Source organism: Gopherus flavomarginatus, chromosome 1 (genome assembly GCF_025201925.1).
Source record: "Gopherus flavomarginatus isolate rGopFla2 chromosome 1, rGopFla2.mat.asm, whole genome shotgun sequence".
Lineage (NCBI taxonomy): Eukaryota > Metazoa > Chordata > Testudines > Testudinidae > Gopherus > Gopherus flavomarginatus.
Genome location: NC_066617.1, coordinates 220,586,751 through 220,610,966, shown reverse-complemented (window position 1 = coordinate 220,610,966; position 24,216 = coordinate 220,586,751). Strand labels below are relative to the sequence as shown.

Sequence of the window (24,216 nt, the reverse complement as noted above, 5' to 3'; positions counted from 1 at the left end):
CTGATTCCTGGCGATGCCTGTGGTCATTTATAGGAATACAGCTTAAGAATCTTTCTAGCACATGGTTGTTTTTTGAAATACTGCTTACATTGAAAACACTATGTGGTCTTAAAATAAGATCTCTGTTATTGTTTACTTGTTAAATCACCTTACACAATCACTTGTAATAAGAAAGTATCTGTTCATAGTATCTCATTGAACCTTATTGTTATAGGCCACATGCATGCATACCTCAAATGACGGTCTGTTTTTTATTTTAACAAGATTGCTTTTTATTTTAACTGTGTATGGAAAACTAATGACTAAAACTGGTTTCTGGAGTCCTCTATCTTAGGCTGTGGAGTAAATGCATGAATCTTGCTATTTATTGTTTTGATTTTAGGCCCTGATTTGACAGATTAAGCAAAGGTGCTGTGCACACAAGAATTCAAACCAAACTGCTGTAGCGATCCAAATTCCTCCTGTAAACACTAGGACCTGCTCTATCCCTTAACTGGAAGGCATCAGTCTGCCTCAGTACTTCTCTCTTCTGTTCTGCAGAGAGGAGAAAGCCACTTACGCCACCTCCCCTCATAGGAAATGTTGCTTTGGGAGGTGGATTACCTACGTTGATGGCAAAATGCCTTCTGTTGATGTAGAAAATATCTATGCAACAATGGTACAGTTGCTGCTGTAATGCCTGTAGTATAGACGCTCCCTGAGAAGGCTATTTTCTGGTGACAATAGCCAGTGGGAATTATCTGCTTTCACTGTGTTAGATGTAGCTGATTGACTGGTGGAGGAATAAGTTGGAATAGCTTTCAAGAGATGTCATTATGATATAAAGTGAAGTCAGTGGGAGCTGGATCAAGTAATTTAGCTCTCAATGACACTTTATGGGTTCCTGAGAGTGGAAAGATCTTTATTTCAAAATTAGCAAGCAGACTGTTGATCTATGAATGCCATTTTTATCCATGACAGTTGTTACACCATATGGCATTGATAGTAAAATGAAAAAGCGTGAAAACACAAACAAGCAGAAAGAGTTTACAATATTTTTGTGGAGCGCCTCTGAGTGAAAGGAAAAGCATTGTTGCAAGCTGGCTTCTTCAACATAATATCTAGCTTGTGCCAAGAGGCAAATTTTCAGTATTGTTGAAACTCTTTAGTCAAGGCACAGTTTTCCTTTAAATGCAAACTTTTTTTTTTTTTTTTTTAAATTTTTGAAAAGCAGCCTTTTGAAATGGCAGTGACACACCTTGCTTTTAAGTTACTACGCATTCTGGTATGAGGGCTCTTTGCTGCAACTGTTTCTGTCCCCACCTGAAGCATGCATATCTCCATTAAAAACTGAGGACTGTCTTTCCTTTATTGCTTAAATGTTACAATAATTGATAAGCAGTGTGAAATAACTGGTTTGTCTTTCTGTACTTTTGTCAGAAATCCGGAGCCCTGACAGGTGTGCCAATTTCTGGGGTGAGTTCTTCTCCAATTTGAATTCTGGCATGAGGACTTGGCTCTGCTTGGAGAGACCCTTACTGGATATAATTTTAAAAATAAACTGATTATTTTAGAAAACCGACTTATATTTGCAGCAAAATGCAATCATTTTAAACAAGTACAGTATACTTGCTAACTTACGTTAATAATGAAGACCATTGTGAATTAATGAATTGAGACTGATCATGCAAACAAGTACAATAGAACTTCAGGGTTATGAACACCGGAAGTACGAACTGACCAGTCAACCACAGACCTCATTTGGAACTAGAAGTACATGATCAGGCAGCAGCAGAGACCAAAAAAGAGGCAAATACAATACAATACAGTACTGTCTTTAAGATAAACTACTAAAAAAAAAAAAGGGAAAGCAGCATTTTTCTTCTGCATAGTAAAGTTTCAAAGCTGTATTAAGTTAATGTTCAGTTGTAAACTTTTGAAAGAACTTCCATAACATTTTGTTCAGAGGTCCAACATTTCAGGGTTTCTCAAAACCTCCATTCCCTTGAGGTGTTCATAACTCTGAGGTTCTACTGTATTAGCAATTTAACTCTCACAAACAGTGCCATGGAAATCTAGGACACTTCACAGTAAGTAAACATCATAAATGGATAACTCATCAGAAAATGAAAGATCGTCATATGGCTACCAGATCTACATGCACAAATCTTGAAGTGAGCGGAGAATTTGGTGACTAATGTCAAACACATGCAGATATTGCACCTGATCATACTTTACTAAATGAATTGTTACCATAGCTAGTGGTACTAATTAGCACTTTTCGTTTGCGGTTTCAGTAGAGGGGAGAAGGAATGAATATTCATGAAGACTGCACTTGTGTTCACTACATTCTAATTTACAGTGTACACGACCCAAATTGGGATTATAGGCCTAGAAGTAATTGATTTAAGGTTATTGTTGTTATACAGTGATTCAGATGCACTTCTTTACTAAGAACATGTCTGTCCTTTCAGTGCCTGGGTGACCAATCTGCTGCTCTAGTTGGACAAATGTGTTTCAAGGATGGACAAGCAAAAAACACGTAAGTTAGCACAACAATATTGAAAGCAAATACTAGATCATCTTTGTCCTCCATTGTAAATGCAGTGGGGATGGGGGAAAACTGGATAAGGTTAAAAAGGCTAAACACTAGCAGTTTGAACACAGGTGTCTGCAATCCTTCTCCTTCTTGCTCCTTTTCCTTTTTAAAAAGATATATTAACAGAATTATTTTTTTTTTATCATTTAAGGTTGCCTGGCAGTAGCTCATGCCCTTCCAGAATATCTACTTCAGCAAAACTCATACTTGTGAAAATCAGGAAATATTTAGTTAAAGTACGTGCCCGTTCAACCTTAACTCTGCCTGCTTTGAGTGATGCCACAGTAAGCCCATGTATTTGCACTCTGCTTTTGCCCTGTACTGAACAGGAGCTACCTATGCCTGCTCTACACTCACACACTTAGCCTACTCCACAGAAAGACCACCACACCTACTAAACTCCTTCAGCTCCTTCACTCTTATGGACACAATGCCATCAAATACTGGCCTTCACTTACCAGACTCTCTGACTACTCTTATCTCCCACCTAACTGCTGACGGTTCCCCTGACAAAACCACCCCATGCTCTGCTAGTGACATTGCCTACACAACGCAGTGCTGAAATGAGGCATACTGGATATCCCAAGGTATGTGTTGTGATGCTTCCCAGGATTATGAAGCACCTCCTTACCACCTGCTCTTAGCATGAGGAATCCTTGTGTGTGCCTGCTGTGGGTCAGCTCCCTCCCTTCACTGGCTACAGGCAACACAAGCACTCTCCTCTCAGCGCACACAGGCTCCACTATCGCTCTGTAGGTTAGCAATAGGCACATTCCAATCTCCAAGCATCTCTCTGGATTGTCCACTGGACATTCGCAGTATTCACAGCTTCCAAAAAAACAGTACATCCTAGCATGCCAGATACACCTCGGATCACCGCTCACTTAACACACGGCACTTGGATAAGTCCATAGTGAAAACAAGTAAAAGTTTATTTAATGGAGTTAGAGATTTAAGTGGTAGCAAGTAGAAATATTGGAAACAAATAGTTGCATATAAAATAAAAGAGCACGCATTCTAGAACCTACACTGACTTCACTAGTTACTGTCATGACTTACAGTGAAAAGCTCTCACAAAATCCTTCCAGCGTTTTACAGCCAACCTTGGCTGTGATTGTCATTCATGAGACAAGCATGCTGTTAGCTTGCCTGTCAGTGCAAACATCCAGGGTGTGTCCCTGTACCTTGGGTTATTACCCACCCTACCCCTGAAAAAAAAACTGTTGTCCTTACTCGGAAACAGGATGTCCCTCCTGCTGGTTATGTTTTCCTTTGTGTCCTTTTCTTGTCAATTGCTAATCAAGAGATTGTGAATTCAGCTCAAATTGTAGCTAGACCTCCATTGTGAAACACACCTCACAATTATGCACATGGCCAACCAGAAAGAGAGAAATGTCTCTTCCCTTCTACCTAACAAGAGCATGTTTATCCCCTTCTGGGGTCATGCCTTAGCTCTCATACCTTAATAACATGATTTTCAATACAGGTACATAATTCTCTCAACATTATATGTACTGTGACTTATCCAAACCAGTGGGGTCCAAGAGTCTGGTAGAGGGCAAATATACTGGTCACTGGATAAGTAGTTTTCTGTTCCCTGAGTGACCAGAGCAGGAACTGCACTAGAGTAATCAGGAAACTGCTAGAAACAGTTAAGGCAGACAAGCTGATTAGAACACCTGCAGCCACTCAACTCAGGCTAATCAGGGCACCTGGGTTTAAGAAGGAGCTCACTCTAGTCAGGCAAGGGGGAGCCAGAGGAGAAGAAGTGCGTGTGAGGAGCTGGGAGCAAGAGGCACGAGGAGCTGAGAGTAAGAGGGTGTGCTGCTGGAGGATTAAGGAGTATGAGCATTATCAGACACCTGGAGGAAGGTCCTGTGGTGAGGATTAAGATGGTATTTGGAGGAGGCCATGGGGAAGTAGCTCAGGGAGTTGTAGCTGTCATGCAGCTGTTACAGGAGGCACTATAGACAGCTGCAATCCACAGGGCCCTGGGTTGGAACCCGGAGTAGAGGGCGGGCCCGGGTTCCCCCTAAACCTCTCAACTCCTGATCAGACACAGGAGAAGTTTCCCCAGACTAGGGGGAAGATCACCGAGGTGAGCAAATCTGCCAGATAAGCGCAGGACCCACCAAGGTAGAGGAGGAACTTTGTCACAACATACACACATTTTGGCACTGATTATGCCAACCAGTTGGTTACTGGTTCTTGGTAGATGTCGTCAGATGCCACTGGTGTGGTGCTCTGCTTTGTTCAGTGTTGATAACAGTCAGCTGCGTGCATGTGTTCCTTTGTGCTGCCCGGCTCTGCAGATCGCTGGCACAGCAGACTCTGAGAGAATCCCTAATATCACAGACTCCGATAAGGTACAAAGGCACCCGGCCAGGTTTATTATCAAATGAAGCACAGTAGTAGTTCCTCACAGACTCTACAGGACATCCTACAAATATGTGCTCCCTGACAATGGACCAGCTCAGTCAGTTGCGGGACTCTCCACTGCCCCCTAGGCCATACAAAGACATCCACTAAGGGGTACATTCTTATACCCAGGTACAAACAGGTTACACATTGAACACACTGAGGTACAGCCCCTCCATCCATTAGGATGCTCCCTTTCTCTTGGTACAGCTTGGTTTGAACAAACAAATCTATCCATCGTATTGTCCTTTTGACCATCTTTAGGCTGGGTCTGCCTGTTCCTTGTTATCTTTGTGGGATGTCCTGGCACACGTTCTTTTAGCAGCCTTCCTCTTGCCAACTTCTGTGAGCAGGGCCTGCCTCTGGCTCACAGCCTAATTTGCTTTATGTTAGCAACGTCTTGACCATTACTTCAGTTCAGGCCTCTGATACCAAGGGTGTATGTCTCAGGGCCTCATCTTACTACAGTAGATACCTTGCATGCCACCTTCTGGTAAATATAATGGTGCATATATCTAATGTATAGGATCCCAATATGTACCCCCTCTGCCAGTTGACCAGAACCTCTTGCTACCCCATGTGTCCCTTTTTTATTTGGTCTCTCTCACACAGGGATCAGAGAAGGGGCTTACGCGCACACACACACACACACACACACACACACACACACCAAGGGCCAAAATCCTTGATCATCTCCTATTGCAATCACATCTCTTTAAAGGTACTCCAACTTATTTCTCAACCAGCTACAGCTAACACAGTGAATGCAGTTAATTCCCAGTGGCTCTTGACCGCTCCACGGGGACAGAGTTAAAGTTGCATGGACATTTACCTTAACTCACTATTTCCTGTTTTCCACAAGTTTTGAGTTCTGTTCACTTAAACACTTTGAAGGAGCACAAGCTATGTTTGGGCAACCTTCACTCTAGATTAATGAAGCTTTTTAATGTTTGTTTTCCTATGGTTAGGTTTGGTTTGTTTTTTTTAAGAAAAATGTTGATAGGATTTAGTGGTCACGTAGGCATTTGTAATTATCACATAGATGTTCAGTTCAGATTTTTCTGTGGACAGGTAATAAGTGTTAGCACTTACAAATGCTTTACGTCAGATCTCAAGGAAGCAAAGTTATTTTTCTCCTTGTATAGATGGGGAAAATGAGGCACGGGGTGACATGGCTTGGCCACAGTCACCCAGCATGCCAGTGACAGAGCCAAGAATAGTCTAAGTCCTAGCCATAGGGGGTCTAAACATTCAGCTGCAGCATAGGAGACTCAGTGGTGTGAAGTGGCCTTTTTTCTTAGATGTTCTTAGCTGAATGAGAACAAGGCATGGAGATGAATGTGGCCTACAACAATACAGCTCAGAGACATGTGAACTCATAGGAGGGGGTGTTACCATTCCCTCCACAGTGCAAGGAAGCCTATGATATGCACATATCCTCACCCTAGTCTCAGCAGTGTTGTCTTGATGCATTCTTCAAGCATGCTTGTTCTAAGCTTACTCCACCCAAGAGAGGCAGGGCTTCACCACATCCTATCTCTCACCGGTGGGTGGGGAGAATAGAGAGAGATTTCTAGAGAGATAAGCCTCCCACATATCCCGACTCTCATGTGGTTGGGGGCAGGCAAAGGGGCTCAGATGCCCTCAGGAGGACTAGCCCACTAGCTCTCTGCTCACACGGGGATGTGGAAAGGGTCAGGTTCCAGTAGTTGGGCAGACGCCCCTACATCTCCCAACTCACAAAGGGGATCAGGCAAAGGAGCTCAGATGCCTCCTCAAAATAGCAGTATATCTATGGACAGCCACTTGGGCCAGCTGCTCTGAGTACAGTCCCACCCGACACTCCTGGGAACATAATTGGGCAACCTTCCCCACCTACTGCCCGTGCTGCAGAGCACACATTGTTATTGCTCGGTGCTAGCTTGAGGACAGCTAGCATGGGTACATCTGTGTGAGCTGGGAATCACCTCCCAGCCTAAATGTAGACATACCCATAGAGTCGAGCTTAAAATAAAAAACTGGGCTAGTCCTTACTGTGGTGGACTTGGTCTATTGTACTGACATGTGGTAGGTAGGTTAGTCATCTTGGTTCTGGCTCAGTTTAAAATACTGAACACACTGAAACTTGATCGCTCCAAAAGTTTACTGCAAGGAACTAAATCAAATTGGAAGAATCCTCAGGATATAGTGGTGTGCCTTGCAAAATCTGAAAGTTATAAAATCTCCTGTCATAAATTGAGTCGCCCAAGCACAACAAACATAGGTGCTGGAGCATGGTAGGATTACAGTGTAAGGGTGAATGGCAAGAAAACATTTCAGTGCTCAGCCAGCAGGCTAGACCAGGAGGGAGGATTCCAATTTGGGTGGAGCATTTAGCCTAAAGCCAGAAATGTTAGGACATCTTCACCTCTCAGCCTTGTCCCTTGGTAGAATAGCTGATTAATTACATTGGAGAAGTACAGTTTCAAAACATACCTGAAGTGTTTGTGGAGGTGGAATTAAACATTCAGCAGATGCATAATTCTTTGCTTAGTTGAGTTATTGTTCAGTTAAGCATCCACTTCTCACACGATCGCGTGCTTTATTGAGCAAATGGGTACATGCAAAATAGCCTTGAAACCTGATGCAATCTGACTAAAAGTGTCGGGACTGGGTTGGGTAGGAAAAGAACTAGACTTGATCAGTCAATGTAGGAGCAGCTGTCTGGCAGCCAACAGGAGCTGGGCACTACCTTGCTGAGCTCACATGTGCAGCAAGGCGAGTATGCCAAGGAATTTCAGTACACTCACACAGAGCAGTAGAGCGTGGTGAATAGTAGTACAGCCACTGCTGCACTGACACCACAGGCAGGAAGAGGAAAGCTGATCCTGGGGCAGGCGGTAGCAGTGGGGCTGCCTGAGGTTCAGGAGGAAGGGTCGGGGTCGAGTTAGAAAAATGACTTGATCTGTAAGCATTGGGTGAGCTTGGTCCGAGTCAGGTCTAAAAATTGGGCCTGAGCCGCCAACTTAATGCAAAATAGGTTTTTAACACAATATAAGAATGTGTGCTCATTGCTAGTTGCATTTTGATCATTATCCTTTCCTTATTAATCTCCACTTTACCACCTGTTTATACCCTAAGTTACCATTTAATTGTCTTCTACTTTACTGGAACACACAGTGATCTACGTAACTGACACGAATTTTTTAACCTGTAAGAGCTTTTTTTTTTTTTTTTTTTTTTTTTAAAACAAATGCAGTGACTAAAAAGTGTTTTTTTCTGGATGCATTTTACTTGTTTCGTATGCACATATCAATTGTTTTGTCAAAATATACCTCTGAAATAATTCATGCATTACTATTTTAAACTAACCTGTTGCCTGCATGTTTCTTACAGAGGAATTTCTCACTGTTTTTAATTACACATGATGAAAACCTATTGTAGTTTATCTGAGTTTTTTTAAAACATGTTTGTCAGCTTCATATTTTCTTAGAGAATTTGAAAATGCACCACTCCCATTGTGTGGTGTTTCTGAAAATGTTCTCTTTTTAGTGAATCTCTTGTAGTTAGTCTTAAAATTACTCTTCCTATTACCAGCTCTGCAAACTGCCCTTCTTCCTTAAATGCTCAGTTAAAAGTTGGAGACACAATTCAGCTAAGTTTTATACGAAGCTCATTTTACAAGTTACTCCCAGACTAATTGTAAGGTGGCGGTGATGATGTTTTGCTATATTAAGTTGCCTTATCATGACATTCCTATAACTCAACTATGATAAATGAATGTCAAAGATGTCTATCTTCTGTTCTTGGTTCTTCATTTTCTGTTTATAAATTACTACCTTATGTCTTTTTTTCCACTACAGGTATGGAACAGGATGTTTCTTGCTTTGCAATACAGGTCAAAAGGTTGGTTGCTTGAATTGGAAATAGCTTGCTAGGAGTATGTATTTTTCAGTCAAGTTGCTTCTTTTGCTAAATAAGCAGGTCTTGTTCCATAAATCCTTCATACACTTTCCTAGTGGGTATCTCTTGAGTCACTTCACTTCCTTATCCCCATATAATTTTTTTTATTGTTTTTTTTCTTTTGGTGCAAGGTCATAAAGTGTGTAATGTGCACAAGATTAAGTGAAATTATTTTATGTTTTAAAATGGAGAACAAATTATAATAGACAATTGACTATACAAAAGGTCTAAAAGGAAAATAGCTCACTTGTGTGTGCTTATGCGCTGTCTTGTTAAGCATGAGTCATTTAAAATAACTGCCATGTTTTTCTTATTTCACTTAAAAGTTGCTCATATAGTTCCTACAGCTGCGGAAAAAGGGCATCTTGTAAGCTACAAGACTAGAAAGCAACATTTCATTCAACATGTGGCTTGCCAAGGCTCCATTTCCTTGTCTTATGGTTCCTAAATTGCTAAAAAAGGAAATGACAAACTTTCATAATCTCACCCTGTTCTTTTGCCTATGCTTTTCTGCCTCTACCTACATGATTCTCTGCCTGCTGGTTCCCCATTCCCTTAGCTGTCTGCTCTTCTTCTACTCCCTTGGCAATACTTCTTGACTACTTCCATTGCCTTCCCTCTGTTTTCTTGGAAATTTCTTTCTTGCCTCACAGCTCCAGTCTAAAGGCAGCTAAGCTTGAGTCTGATCCTTGTTACCAGCTGCTTCTGCAGGCCTCCAGGTTCTTCTTTGCTGTGAAGAGTCTGGAAGCTTCTGGAGATAAGCAGCATCAACAAGTTTCCATGGGTTTCAGATTGGGAACTGTGATAAAACATTGGCTAATTTAGTTTCTGAACTTACTTACCTGTTATACTAAAGATTTGTTTTTTCTCCTTTACTCTTTATAAATAAGGACCTCTCCTAATTTTACTATTTTACAGTATTTTATGCAGTAATTTCTCTTAGAAATGCAACTCCTGACTTTTCCAATTCAAGCACTTGATGGTTTATCTATATTTTATCTTTTAGCCTATTTTGTCTGAACATGGCCTTCTGACCACAGTGGCTTACAAACTGGGCAGAGACAAACCTGTATGTTATGCACTAGAAGTAAGTATATGTGGCAATTGCTCCCGCCCCCTCTTTTTGACACCTTTTTTTTTTCTTTTCATTCTTGGAATCTTGATTCAGAGAAACTGTCGAGCAGATGGAAGAGTAAATCCTTCTGTGTGCACAAAAACCTTAATTATGTCACAATGTTTCCAGCCTTATGACAGACCTTTACACATAAAGTAAACAAAAAGGAAAAAATAAGAGGAAGTCCTAACATTCTGTTCCATTCTTAAATATGCACTGCTACCCTTAAAACTAACCATCTTCACTCAGGGCAAGTGTGACTAGGTATTGCTTTGTCATCTAATGCCGTGGTTTTTTAGAGCAAACTTCTATAAGATCAGGAGCATCTACCAAACCTGTGGGAAGGCTCAATGTTCTTAGACATTGATCCTCCAAACACTAAGCACATGAGTAGTCACTCCGAAGTCAGTGGAACTATTCATGGGCCTGAAGTTTAGCACACCTTTGTATCATCAGGATTTGGAGGCCTTAGGTTGGGATACATAAGGCATTCAGACCTCACAACTGTGTATACCGAAGTCCAGATGTGACAGCTCAGGCCTGGGCCATAAAGCCAGTCTGACCAATATCTTGACAATTCTTTGGGAGGAGAATCTCCATGTTTTAGAGAACAGGAGTAGTGTTGACTTCCCTGCACTACTGTGCTATGACACGCCCCCAGCCGCTGGACTGCCCGTGCCCCAAAGGGTTGTTCAAGTACAATTTAGAGCTCTGCAAAGCTGATAGACGGGCATTTTTGTCCCACCTTTTTGGACTCTTGATTTTTTTTTTTATGCTGGAAATTAGTAAATTTCATGTATGACTGTTCTTGTTTCCTTAGGGCTCTGTTGCCATAGCTGGTGCTGTTGTTCGTTGGCTAAGAGACAATCTTGGTATAGTAAAGTCTTCAAGTGAAGTTGGTGAGTATTCATAACTTGTAAAAGTTTTTCAAACTGAATAGAGGGCGAACATGGTCTTGGAGTCTCTAGTGTTGAATAAAAGGTCAAAAGATGCAAATAAAATAGAGAGGGACTACAGTAAAACATGCATAAGTATATACCAGTCCTTTTTGCAATTACTAAAAAAGCTTATGTAAAGTTACATTTTCTACATATAGCATTGCTGCTAGTCTAGCAAAACCTCATTACTGCTGAAATATGTAGAAATTACTAAGAGCTGTGCTACACTGTAATAGCAGATTTATTGGTTCATTTTAGTATTGAGACGTTTGGGATAAGTAGTATACGCATATCACTGTGTGGTCCACTGAAAATTGTGTCACAACACCTACAGACTTGTTCCTGGACTAAGAAATGGGGGACTGAGGCCCCAGACCTGCAGTGTGCTCTGTGCAAGGGGTGCATGGAGTTCATTGAAAGATTAAGACCTCTATTTTCAGGACTCTACCAAATGGCATTTAACTTGGAATGTGAATGTAATATATCTGAGACTAATCCATTTTGCCTGAGAATGGATTAGCCAGTAGAAACTTGGGTAGCTAACACTAATATTCTTAGAAAATTAAACTAAAAATGCAAATGTGTAATGCTTTGAAATTTTGGAACAGAATTGACTTCTGAAAAATTAACCATATACAAGGGATAAAATTTTGAAAAAGAAAGGAACCTTTTGTTATTGACCAAAGTCATTTGGACAGTCTTGTCAGTTTTACACCAAATCTGAACAGATTTCATGTTTTGTATTACAATTTAAAAAAAATGGTAACAGTCAAGTATTAAACCTGTTTTCTAAAGTTAGGCTCCTAAATCCATATTTCGACATCTAAATAGATATATCCTGAAGTGCTGAGAATCCACAGTTCCCACTGACTTCAGTGGGAGCTGGGGTTGCATAATTCCTGCACAACTGCAGCTGAACTTCTGAAAATTTTAATGTTCAGTTTTTGTCAGCATTACTCAACATTTAGGAACATACCTTTATTATTCTCATCTGTGGTTGAGCCAAGAGAACTTCCTTAGAGGGAAAATGTATTGTCTACACGTGAATGCTTTTTTAAAAGGACATTGTCAGCATAAAATCTATTCAGTTTCAGAAGAGTTGAAAGTTAGTTGCAGATCCTATGCATGACCCTAAGTTCTCCTCACCAACTTTTTACAATTGCATATTCTTATTCTTGGTTTCTATGTTTTGATCCACACAAACAGGGGAAATTTACTTCACAGTACAGTGGAAACTATGAAACAGACCCTAAGGTATTGTCAGATGCAGAAAGCAAATAAGTTGGACGGGAGGGGAAACAAAGCAATACTCTCTTTTTCATCATTTTTCAGTTAAGGTTGGCACAGTTGCTACCTTTAATGATGATAGATAAAACTTTCAGAAGTGCAACTCTTAAATATACTGTCCCTTCCAAGAACCAAATGAAATATCCAGAATTGCAAAGGGAGAAATAAAATGGCTCCTCATAACTGAAATCTAAGGGTATGTCTGCACAGGAGTTGGAGGGTAAATTCCAGCTCAGATAGATATACCCATGCTAGCTTTGATTTGAGCTAGCATGTTAAAAAATAGCAAGGTAGCCTTACCTACACTGACAGCCGGATAGGCTAGCCACCCTGAGAATATATCTAGGATCTCAGACGGGATTGTACTTGAGGTGACTAGCCTGTCCCGCCACTGCACCAATCTTTAGTGTGCTAGCTCTGATCAACTAGTGCAGGTATATTTATCAAAGCTGGAAAAGGCACCTTCCAGCTCCAGTGTAGACATAACATAATCGGGCCTTGCTCAGACACTGAAACAACTTGCTTTTCAGAAGCAAATAGATTCTAGTCTTGTGATACCAGTTTTTTGGTGTGTTCCTGGTAACAAATTTCAGCGTGTTTTTTCCACAGGGACCTATGTGGGGTTTGGTGCTCAAATTCCATTGAATAACATTGTAACTGGCTGAATAACAATAGTACAACCATCTAGGTATCAGAATAGCCATGTGGTATCTTCTAACTGCAGTTGATTTTGTTAACTGTTTTCATAAATGTGTTGTGTGTTTGAGCATTTTGTCTCTTAAATAATCCCTGGAGCAGATGGCAAAATCAAACATTTCTTTAGCCTTACATATTATATTTGTGCAAAACTAAAGGCTTTTTGTATGTGTGCTAGAAAAACTTGCTGCAGAAGTGGGAACTTCATATGGCTGCTACTTTGTCCCAGCATTCTCAGGATTATATGCACCATACTGGGAACCCAGTGCACGAGGGTAAGGATAACTATTATATTTGTAGGAATGGCTAATTATGTTATGAAAAATCCATAGAGAACCATTACCATCCTGGACCTTTCAAAACAAATTTTCTTGGATTTGTTCTTGGGTCCCCCGAGAGCACCGCCCTCTGTTGTCTCACCAAAAGGGGCCTGGAGCAGGGGCTGCTTGTGGTACGCAACTGGTGGTAGTGATGGCGGCTGCTGCTCAAAACAAACAGCTGTCTACAATACACCCATGAGCAGGAAGTTCTGTGTTCAGCATCCTTCCCCAAAACAAAAAACTCAGTAGAGAAAGCAGGGAAGAAACCTACCCTTGAGAGATGCAGCTAGCTGTGGATGAGGGGAGAATGGGAGAAGCCAAAGTCTCCACCTTACCCCAAGAGCCTGGCAGTCTGTGGTAGGAAGAGTGAGACAGAAATTAATCATGATGGGTGAGTTTTGGGGGCAGTACTGCAGAAGATCTCAACCTTCATTACGGTTGCTGTTGCCTGCTGGTTTCTGGTGTGTTTTTAATCTGCCACAGGAAGAGTTAAGGAAGCAGAGCTTGTCTCTCTTCGTCTCCTTGGACATACCGCTGCACATACAGTACATGGCCTACTTCCTCTCTTCTAGAAGAGTCACTAGGAACCAGCAGGCAACAGCAGTAGGAAGTGGGGAACTTGGTGCTGAGAACTGTCCGTGTTCAGTTCATCAGTGCTCCCCACATGTCATCCGGGTATTTTTAACTATCCCATGGCAAGAAGGGTTCTCAATATGGGTCCCATAACTGTCATTCCTTTGAGGGAGGATATATGCTCATGGCCAACTCTCCCTCTTTCCAGCCTATTGGATTCTGTCTAGTGAATTCCCATGCCTCATCTTTGTTTCAGATTTAACTAGCTGCTGTTTCAAGTAGTAGTCTCTTATGTTTGCACTCTGCTGCTGCTGACTTTCCTCAGTCTCAGTGGGCCTTAGCAATGGGATATGTGGGAGCACCACAAGCATTATTTAAATGTGAAATAATTTTCTTAAAATTCTTAAGAGGCCACATACTCTTCCTTAGGGGGGAGGGATAGCTCAGTGGTTTGAGCATTGGCCTGCTAAACCCAGGGTTGTGAGCCCAATCCTTGAGGGGGCCATTTAGGGATCTGGGGCAAAAAAAAAAAATAGTCGGGGTTCGGTCCATTTAGGGATCTGGGGCAAAAAAAAAATAGTCGGGGTTCGGTCCTGCTTTGAGCAGGGAGTTGGACTAGATGACCTCCTGAGGTCCCTTCCAACCCTGATATTATATCATTCATTTTTGGAAAAAAAAAAAAAAAAGAGGGAAGGAGGAGAAAGTGAGGGTAGGGTAGCCTCACCTGTTAAAACTTTAAAATAGGCATCCCATTTAATGACACACCTATGCAGTCCTGTTAAACCTCTTGTCTGCCTGTTTAAGATTATTTTATTAATACAAAATTCTGTATAAAAATACTGATGCTAATTTTTCAGGCCATTGTTTAACATTTATTAGCTCTGACCCATGCCAAAATCAATTCTAAGAGAATGTCTAAAATATCTAAATTGGCTTGTACTCCTTATGGTGTCAAACTGGGTTTATGTGTAGTGTATGTTAATGCATCATTCAGATGCAGAACTGTTGGAGAAATGAGGTTGGCTTATCATATTTGAAGTACCCTAACTTGATGCAATTTGTCTAAGGGCAAATACTACATTACTTAGACCCAGACCTCCTTTTGTTGGAACTCTTGACTATTACTTGTTTAAAGCAGACTGGGTAACATACCAGTTTTACATACCAAGAACATAGTCGTGTCCCCAGTGAAGCCCTTATGTAAGAACTGAAAGAACAGATATATAGTATACGGTGGAAATCAGAGGTTCTTTTGAAACGTAAGATGGCTTGCCTGGGGAGGTCACCCTGTTTGCACACTTTTTTTTGGGGAGGGGGGGCGGTGAAATTAGTAGAATGTAATATTAGTTGGTTTGTTTTTTCCCTGTGAGGCAATGAAATGAAGTGTCCATGTTATAAAGATAATCGTGTTCTCTATGTGAAACAGAAATTTTTAGTATTAACATCCAAGGGGAGAATATTCAGTGGGATTTTAAAACATTACCATGAGAGGTTTTTTTCTATTTTTAGGTGCTCTAACTTTAAACCACAGTATCTGTACATAGTGCAATACAAATGTGCTTGAAAATCTCAGGTGTAAGACTTAAACATAATCTGATCAAGATTAGTGATCCTAGTCACTTATTATCTGTTTTATCTTAACAGTATTATCTGTGGCCTTACTCAGTTCACAAATAAAAACCACATTGCCTTCGCTGCGTTAGAGGCTGTCTGCTTTCAAACACGAGAGGTAAAGGCAAACTTGCTCCTAACTTCTGAGGTTTTCTTGTTTTTGAGTTTGACTATGAACAATGATGATTTGTGGTATTTACAAATTTCTCCTACAAACTGATGAAAAGATCCAGTTAAGTTTAGTATCCCCAGATTTGTAAAGGAATCGAGGCATTGCTGTGCTCAGTGTTGCAACACCTACCTGATTTAAGAGCCTGAATCTCATTTTCAAAAAATGATTTAGGCATTTAAGAATAGGCTGTTAACTTAGGTAGATGTTGCAATATTGAGCACAGCAATGCTTCGGTAGCTTTACAAATCTGGGCCATAGTGCATATTCCACCTCTAGAATTGTTCTCCTCTGTAAGTGTTTCACCTTGTAGTATTAAATACTTGTTATGATAGTGTCTGGTGCTAATTTGGGCCCCTTGTGCTGAGCTCTATACAAGGAAAAAAAAAAAAAAACTACAGTCCCTGCTCTGATGGGCCAACAGTCTAACACTGAACCACTCATGTATCTTTATACTGATAAAATGCACATGCGCGCGCGTGCACACACACACACTGGTTATAGGGGACTGCAGTTTGCAACTTCTGAGGTTACAAGCCTGGCTGTAATCACTAGAGGGTGAGGAATATTACTGGGGAAAGGCAGCTAGAATTTTACCTCAAGATTCATACAGCTTCGGTGATATAGGCCCCCTAAGAGAGGTTGGAATCAGTACCTCTGCTGGTTGGCCTGGTACCACCTGCTTTTGAGGTTGGGCTGACTGGCACACTGAGTCCCCTGAGATAAGAGAGCAGAGAGTGAAGTTGCAAGCAGCTTGGTGTCTCAGCTCATGCTGTCAGGAGTGAATCTGACCCATTGACTTTGTGATTGTTTTAAGTAGCCTTGTCTCTCTCTGGTGCTTATTTGGCCCTCATCACAACAATATATGAGCCCCTTATTAGGTGTCTGACTGTGCTAAAATAGTAAATCGAATCTCCTCATTTTATTTTCTTTCTGCTTGGAGGCTCGCACAAAATGCAGGTAAACTTGTCACAGAAATACTCTTCCCCTGTCCCTGTTTTTCTTTTTTCACAAAAAGAATCAGAACATTTCTCTGCGCTTTAATTCCAGTTGAAGTTAAAGGTAAAATACCTCTACAATAAATCCCAACATTACAAGTTCATTCTTTTTATGAATTGCCATCAGTAAATCCTTAGCTTCTCTTTCACCTCAGTTCCTCTTCCTTGCCCAAGGAACTGTGGAAGACCTCTAAACAACCTGTCTAGGCAGTCAGAGGTCTCCGTTTGGTAGTCCGAGTCTCCGGGGTCAACTCTGTGTGAAGATGAAGCCATCTTCTCACCTCTAGAGGTTAGATCTATTTTTATTTAGGTCCTATGTATACAGGCCTTTTAAGCATGGTTTGTAGACTCTCTCTACGTGTCTAGTAGTAATGAGAATATAACACTTTTCCCATACACACATTTTAAGAGTATATTGGAATATGTTTGAGTAATGTGGGAGCAAACCAGTATTGTGTCTGCCTGCTTTCTGTTTTGTGGAGGAATAGGACTTCAGAGGAGTGTTCTCAGTCTGGAACTCTTCAACAATCTTTCTTTTCATTGAAAGAGGATCTTGTGTTTCTGCACAGTGAACTGTATAATATGTAGTGCTCTTTCAGATTTTGGATGCTATGAACAAGGACTGTGGGATACCACTGAGTGAGTTACAAGTAGATGGAGGAATGACCAACAACAAGATTCTCATGCAACTTCAAGCAGATATTCTCTGTATTCAAGTAGGTAAGTGCAAACTGACTGTTTAGACTTCTTAAAAACAAAATAAGGGTCTAAAAAGCTGAACAAACATCAAACGTGGGTATTAGCTTTTTTGCTGCTGTCCTTCCGATCACTGTTCGGGGTGGGGTGGGGATTTTAAAGAAAAGCCCTGTATAGTCTAGTTTGTGGGAGGGGAGTGTCTGAGGCCCAGTAAGGCTTGTAGTATTCTAGAGGTACTTGGCTCTTTCTGACTTCTGTTACTGAAGTATTACAGCATCATAGTAGAGGTCTAAGATCTAATGCATGTTCTGCTTAGGCAAGGTTTGTCATCCGAGTTCAGATTCTAAACCCACATATAGGTCATTGGAGTCTGATGTAGAGGCCAGTTCACAAGACTGCACCCCAGCTGCATCATACATATGGGGGAGCCCGAAACACAATCACCAGTAGGGTGGCAGCTGCTAGGAGTTGTACTCCTCCCCCCCCCCCGCCCCCAATTCTGACTGAAACCCTTGCTTCTCCCTTTGCTTTTATTTCTATTAATATTCCTATTAATATTGGAAGAGCTGGGAAGTTCCATGACACAGTGTAGAACAGGGGTCGGCAGCCTCTGGTACGCAGGCTGGGCCAGTTTGTTTACCTGCTGCGTCTGCAAGTTCGGCCAATTGCAGCTCCCACTGGCCGCGGTTCGCCACTCCAGGCCAATGAGGGCTGCGGGAAGTGGCAGCCAGCACATCCCTCGGCCCGCGCTGCTTCCTGCCGTCCCTATTGGCCTAGGATGGCAAACTACGGCCGGGCGAACCTGCAGACGCGGCAGGTAAACAAACCAGCCCAGCCTGCCAGGGTGCTTACCCTAGCGGGCCGCGGGCCAAAGGTTGCTGATCCCTGGTGTAGAACGTGGAAAGATGTAGGCGAAATGTCACTGTCTTCTGCACCTAATGATGTGGGGAGGAAAGGGGTCTCTCCCGCATTGGCTATGAAGAGGTGGGCTGAGAGGGAAGAGAAGCAAATGGAAAATTCCTCAACTATATTAACGTGGTGAATGTAGTGTAGAAACCTAGATAAGATGCCTCCCTTGGACAAGGCATGTCTGAGGGGAATGAAGAGCCACTTCTTCAGCAAATGAAGTTTCAGAGACCAAAGGGATTGATACAACAGCAACGCAACGTGATTATAATAAAGAGTATCAAGCTGGGTCTGCAAAGCCACTGTATGGTGAAAAGGCTCTTCAGCTCTTGAGACGGAGTACCATTGCTCTAAGCAAGTTGCTGTTTAAAGCCGCTTGCAGTAATACACCAGAAAACTGTACAGGTTTGCAGAACTTCAGCAGCAGTGAGAATAGAACACCTTTCCCAAACCCCTATTGTCATACTGTTGTGACAGATGTGGAGCTGCTGTGAATACTGATACATAATTTATTAATGTGGTATCTGACCTTGCCACAGTAGTTTCCGTATAGTTGTATTGAGTTAATAGCACTTTCTGTGTCAGTGTATTGAGCTAGCTTAATACGGGCTGCTGGAAAAACAAGCAGGAAGGCAACAGAACGGCTCCCCGGTAAGAAAGCCCTGACACACATTTCATAACTTTGAGAATCCTGTATTCTGTCTCCATTAAAGTTGCCAGCCTTGTTTTTGCCATTGCTGAGAGTTAACAAATCAAAGGGTTGTAAAGAATTAAAGTGATGTATTCTCTGAGAAGGGAAGTGATCAGAAAGACTGAGCAGAGACAGGAGAGAGAAGTGTCTCCCTCCTGCTTCCCTTCCCCCTGTGGAAGATGGATAGAGACCTGTTTAGCTAGATGTGTGTATAGTTTGTCTATTATTTTTAATATTAGTTTTCTCTGAAATGTTTTTGTTCTAAATACATAATACTTAGCCTTCTTAAAAGCTATTATATGGTCACTGTGATAACCACAAGTCACTGACTGAGGGGACAGAACTGCAGGACTGAACGTAAGTCATGCTTGTTGAGGTAATAGTGGTTAGCATCTGGGAACCACAGCCCGAGGCCCACTCTGAGAGTGAGAGAAGCCTAGAAGCTTGGGGGGCGGAGGAGGGTGCTCCAAAGAGGTCAGACATATTAGACCAGGAACTGTGACAACTGTGTTAGTTTGCAAACCTCCCTTTAAACCTTAGGGAAGCTATAGTAGCCCAGTTAGACCTCTTTATCTGTGCACTTTGACCCATAAACAAAAATGGTTCGTGGTCCTTTGTTTCACTTTAGTGAAGCCATCAATGCCTGAAACAACAGCACTAGGAGCTGCAATGGCAGCCGGAGCGGCAGAAGGAGTTGGAGTTTGGAGTCTGAATCCTGGGGATTTGACAGCAGTGACATGGGAACGATTTGAACCACAGATCAATCCTGAGGGTAAAAGAAATTGGAAGTTTGAACTTTAAAATGATCTGAAACCCTCCCCCCCCACCCTCCAAACCCTTTCTGTCAGCATACATGTAAATTTAAATTGAATGGTTGGCCAAACTCTGTCAGTTCTTGAAGCCGTTGAACACCCCAGTGTAAAGATGGTTATTGATAATTAGCAGTACGAGTTCTCAGACTGTGGTGACAAGTCTGCAGTGCTTGATGCTCCTGGCTTTTTAGGAGGGAGGTGTGGGTTCCAACTGCTTGCTTTGCCAATAGTTGGGCAATAATGATGGAGCAGGCAAAAATGACTTCATACCATAGCTCTTTATGTAAGAGCTTGTCATTTAGTGTGGCTTGATTTGGAGGCTTTTTGTTTCAACCAATTGAAAACTGATAAAATCCCACTTCCCCCTCTGATTCCACAGTGCTGAAAATTGTTGACAGAGGATGCTAGTGGTCCCTAAAGATTCTAAACAGTTGCTGGATTTCAGGGCTTCAGAAGGGGCCAACTTTTTATAATTTTAGGGCTGTCTTTGTAGAGCAGGTCGTTATCTTTAAAATTAGCTCACTGTTCTAACTAATGTGTTATCTTGCATCTGTTCTTAGATACTTCTGGAGACAGAAACTTGGCATTATAATTAATAAATATGCAAGACTCAAGCATTTCTCCCTTTTTAGTAGAGATTTTAATATTTGATAGCACATGCTCTTTGCACAACCTTTCTGTCTGGGTGTTTTTAACAGCAATAAATTTCTATCAGTTCCCCCTCCTGGTATATTAACTTCAAAGGATTTGAAACTGACTATTACTGCTTCAATTTGGATTATACTTCCAAATGTGCCTAGGGAATTTGTAGAGGAAAAGTTGAGTTTTAAAGTCTGATTCTCCACTGCCCATATCCTAGCATATTTAGTTTCACCTGTATTGAGTCACAGTTGAGTCAGAATGACCACAAATAACTGCGTAGGAACGAGAACCACAGAAAAGGATGTGGGGATTAGAGTGGATAATAAACTAAATATAAGTTTACAAAGTTATACTGTCTCCCGAAAAATAGCCAACATCATTCTGGGATGTATTAGCTGGGGTAAGGCCTCAGCTGGAGTTCTGTTCAGTTCTGGGCACCACACTTGGGAAAGATGTGGATAAATTAGAGAAAGTCAAGAGGGAGGAGAGCAACAAATGATTAGAAATCTAAAAAACATGATCTGGGAGGACAGATTGAAATGAAAAAAGCAAATGTATTTAGTCTGTAGAAGAGAAGAATGAGGGGCCGGGGGGACATTACAACAGTCTTCAGGTACTTACAAGGTTGTTATAAATTGTTCTCCTTAACCACTGATAATAGGACAAGAAGCAATGGGCTTAAATTGCAGCAAGAGAGGTTTAGGTTGGACATTAGGAAAAACTTTCAACTATCAGGGTAGTTAAGTGCTGGAACAAATTACTTAGGGAGGTTGTGGAATCTTGGTCATTGAAGATCTTGAAGAGCAGGCTAGACAAACACCTGTTAGGGATGGTCTAAATAATACTTAGTCCTGCTGTAGTGCAGGGGACTGGGGTAGATAACCTAGGTCCCTTCCAGTCCTACATTTCCATGATTCTAAGTGAAGTGCAGTAGAGAATAGAATATGTAATCCTTACTCTGTAAATGTTTGGAGTTGTGAAGAATTGATAAATTGCTAGTTGTTCATGCATTATTTGTTGTGTTTTTTATCACTTTAGACATTCTATTATAATGGGGATAAGTTCTTAAGTAACTGCTGTGTATGCTTTGGGAAATCCTTGCAGGACAAAGGTTCAATAATGAATTTAAGGTGTGGAAAAACTAAAGTTAAAGAACATTAATTCCACTTTGTGATTCCAGAGAGTGAATATCGCTATGCCAGGTGGAAGAAAGCTGTAATGAAATCAATGGGCTGGGAGATATCTGAACCTCAGGCAAATGGTAAACCATTATATTTTATATTTCAGTGACTAGCGCAAGTTGAATGTCCTTCAAAACCTCAATAGCCCTCTATTACAGAAATGTATTTTTCTCCTGTAAAAGACAGAAAAAAAATCCTTACTACTTGTTTTTTAAAAATTGCTTTTTATAAAATTTTAGCACTTTATTAAATTTTAGAACTGTCTAGTTCTGCTTCTAAGAAAACGGCATTTAAAAATTTTTATCGCTGGAGCTCTGAAATCATGTAAAAACAAGCTATTTAACTTAAGGATTAATTATTCCTTTCAAAAAATAAACTGTACAGTTGAAAGGATAATGGCCTATTTCCTTGTTGGCATTATCCTTTAGCTTAATTGAAAAAGAGATTATTTGCAGTAAAAGGGCTATAGATGTAAAACAAATCAAACAGGAAGTAAGTGCATTTTGCTATGTAGTTATTAATGAGATTTTACTTCTAATATTTGAGTCACTGCAAAGATATTAAAATCTTGGGGATGTAAACCAAGAGCAGACTGTAGCTTCCTCTGAACTGCATCAATAGAGATGTCTGCATTAAGACACAGTATAAAGCTGGGACAGCTATGAGTTAATACAGTGGTTCTCAAACAGTTCCAGAACATGACCTCACGCTACAAAAGGAAAATGTTTTAGGACCTCATGTCTCTCTTTGATTTTATTTTATTTTTTTTTTTAAAAAGTGGGTAGGTGTGAGAGGAAGGTGGTCACAACCCCTTGAAACCTGAATTGTGACCCACAGCTTGAGAATCCATGTACTAATTTTTATGAAGTAAAAATAACATGGGACTGACTATATGCCCCATACAGCGAAAGCAACAGCTTTCTGAACAACTAAACAGTAGCTACATTTTTAAAGTAGCATATCATTTCATACTGTGTGGTATTAGCAAGGTCAATTTAAACAAAAGCTGTCCCACTGCTGCTGCCGGACTTAGAGTGTAATCATCCACTAATTAAGAATAGTCTAGATTCAGGCCTATAAAATGAGGCTGATTTTAATCTGAGCTAAATGAGCAATAGAGGTCCGTGCGGCATGCTGCCCTCTCTCAATGAAAGGGCAAACCTTCCTCAGAGAGAGAGAGAAGCTCCATGCAAAAGACATTTTCAGACCATGTTAGTAAGGTACATGATGCACTGGCCTAAGATCAGTGAAAGTATTTCTGACCATGTTTGAGCTAGATTACTCAATTTAGGTTTATAATAAATTTATTTGGGGAGGGAGAGAGATTTAAAGCACACAATGCTATATGCATTTCTCTAGAGCACACAAAAAATACAACTATATTGCAATGTTATAAAAACTGGATTTAAAAACCAAATTCAAGAGAAAATGAAGAGTTTGTGGAGGAAGCATTTTGAAAGGGGGAAGCTGCAGCAACTAGAGGGAATTACCTTGCTCCTGGGGACAGCTTAAATGCATATTAATTGGACATCTTATTAATTCAATGTACATTTAAACACTCAGTTCATTGTCATTTTTTTTAAAAGGATTGGACTAGGTAAACATACTTCAGATGTCACAAGCGCAAAAAACAAATTTATCTGGAATGCCTAGAAGAGCAAATACATACATAACTTTAATACAAATGACAGAAGTTCTTTTTCAATAAACTGTCAGTTGTGACTGAGATGCCTTACCTGGGACAGACACTAATGTTATGTACCCTAAAATCCCCAACAGCCAGATAATTAAGTGTGTATACAGGGTATTTCCCCATTAACAGAATTGAAAATTCTGCCAGCCCTTAAAAAATATGCTTAATTCCCTTTTCACCTGAAGTGATAAGCAGAATATAAGTATTTACTAAAATCTGCTTACAGTCATCTCAGGTTACCGCTGGGAAAATCTTTGATATTTGCCTTCCCTTTTGTTTTGGAATTGTTGCACTTGCTTTCTGCTTGTTGCTTTATACTGAATAATATTAGAGATGGGCTCTACCTAATAACTTTGAAAGCTAGAGGATTCTGGATCCAGATTCAAATGTATATGGCTTGGGCTTATCTCTATACGGTGTGCATGTAACACTTTTAATAACATTTTGGCAGGTGTTACTACTCTTTTGTAACTTTTTTGCTGTTCATGTGATTCTTAACACAAATATTGCAATTTATATATATTTCTCTTTTGATTTGCTTGACTGGAAACTCCTTCTACTGGATGACATCAGGTGACTCTAGTATCTTCTCTAGTCTGCCTTTGGGTTTTTATATAGTGAGTAGCATGATAATGTTAATCGGAGCAAAGTACATCTCAGGTTAGTTATTTGAACTAGATAATTCTACAAGGTCTCTACACTAGTTTTAAATGTATTTATCTTCCATTTGTTTGTTCTCAACAAGAAAGTTTTCAATGCTCTTTGTTGCTCATGCACACAAAGAAAAGTTAAGGGTGGGAATTAAACCTGTAATTAGTAAGAAAATTCAGGTGAATGCTGGAACTCTATTTGGAACTCATTCCATTGTGCTGTAAGTTTTTATGCAAAATTCTGCATAAAAACTTGGACTGTGTAGTCCATGGTGCTTTTTTTATTTGATTTGTGCATCTA

General features: G+C 40.8%; 2 protein-coding genes across 4 annotated transcripts in view; one reads left to right on the top strand and one right to left on the bottom strand.

The window, feature by feature from the left end:
* Positions 1 to 24,216, top strand: part of GK (glycerol kinase) — a 49,801-nt gene that overhangs the window by 18,794 nt on the left and 6,791 nt on the right. For 2 of the 3 annotated variants that reach the window (XM_050936587.1, XM_050936588.1), the window contains exons 9-19: positions 1,420 to 1,455; positions 2,454 to 2,521; positions 8,839 to 8,881; positions 9,945 to 10,025; positions 10,873 to 10,951; positions 13,152 to 13,248; positions 15,511 to 15,595; positions 17,244 to 17,364; positions 19,566 to 19,709; positions 21,572 to 21,652; positions 23,839 to 23,925. In XM_050936587.1, the coding sequence (XP_050792544.1) occupies positions 1,420 to 1,455; positions 2,454 to 2,521; positions 8,839 to 8,881; positions 9,945 to 10,025; positions 10,873 to 10,951; positions 13,152 to 13,248; positions 15,511 to 15,595; positions 17,244 to 17,364; positions 19,566 to 19,709; positions 21,572 to 21,652; positions 23,839 to 23,925 (922 nt within the window). The remainder of the gene's footprint in view (positions 1 to 1,419; positions 1,456 to 2,453; positions 2,522 to 8,838; positions 8,882 to 9,944; positions 10,026 to 10,872; positions 10,952 to 13,151; positions 13,249 to 15,510; positions 15,596 to 17,243; positions 17,365 to 19,565; positions 19,710 to 21,571; positions 21,653 to 23,838; positions 23,926 to 24,216) is intronic. The other variant, XM_050936589.1, reaches the window with a different exon arrangement.
* The window catches only part of TASL (TLR adaptor interacting with endolysosomal SLC15A4), a 94,346-nt gene that overhangs the window by 67,617 nt on the left and 2,513 nt on the right, over positions 1 to 24,216 (bottom strand). The window lies entirely within an intron of this gene.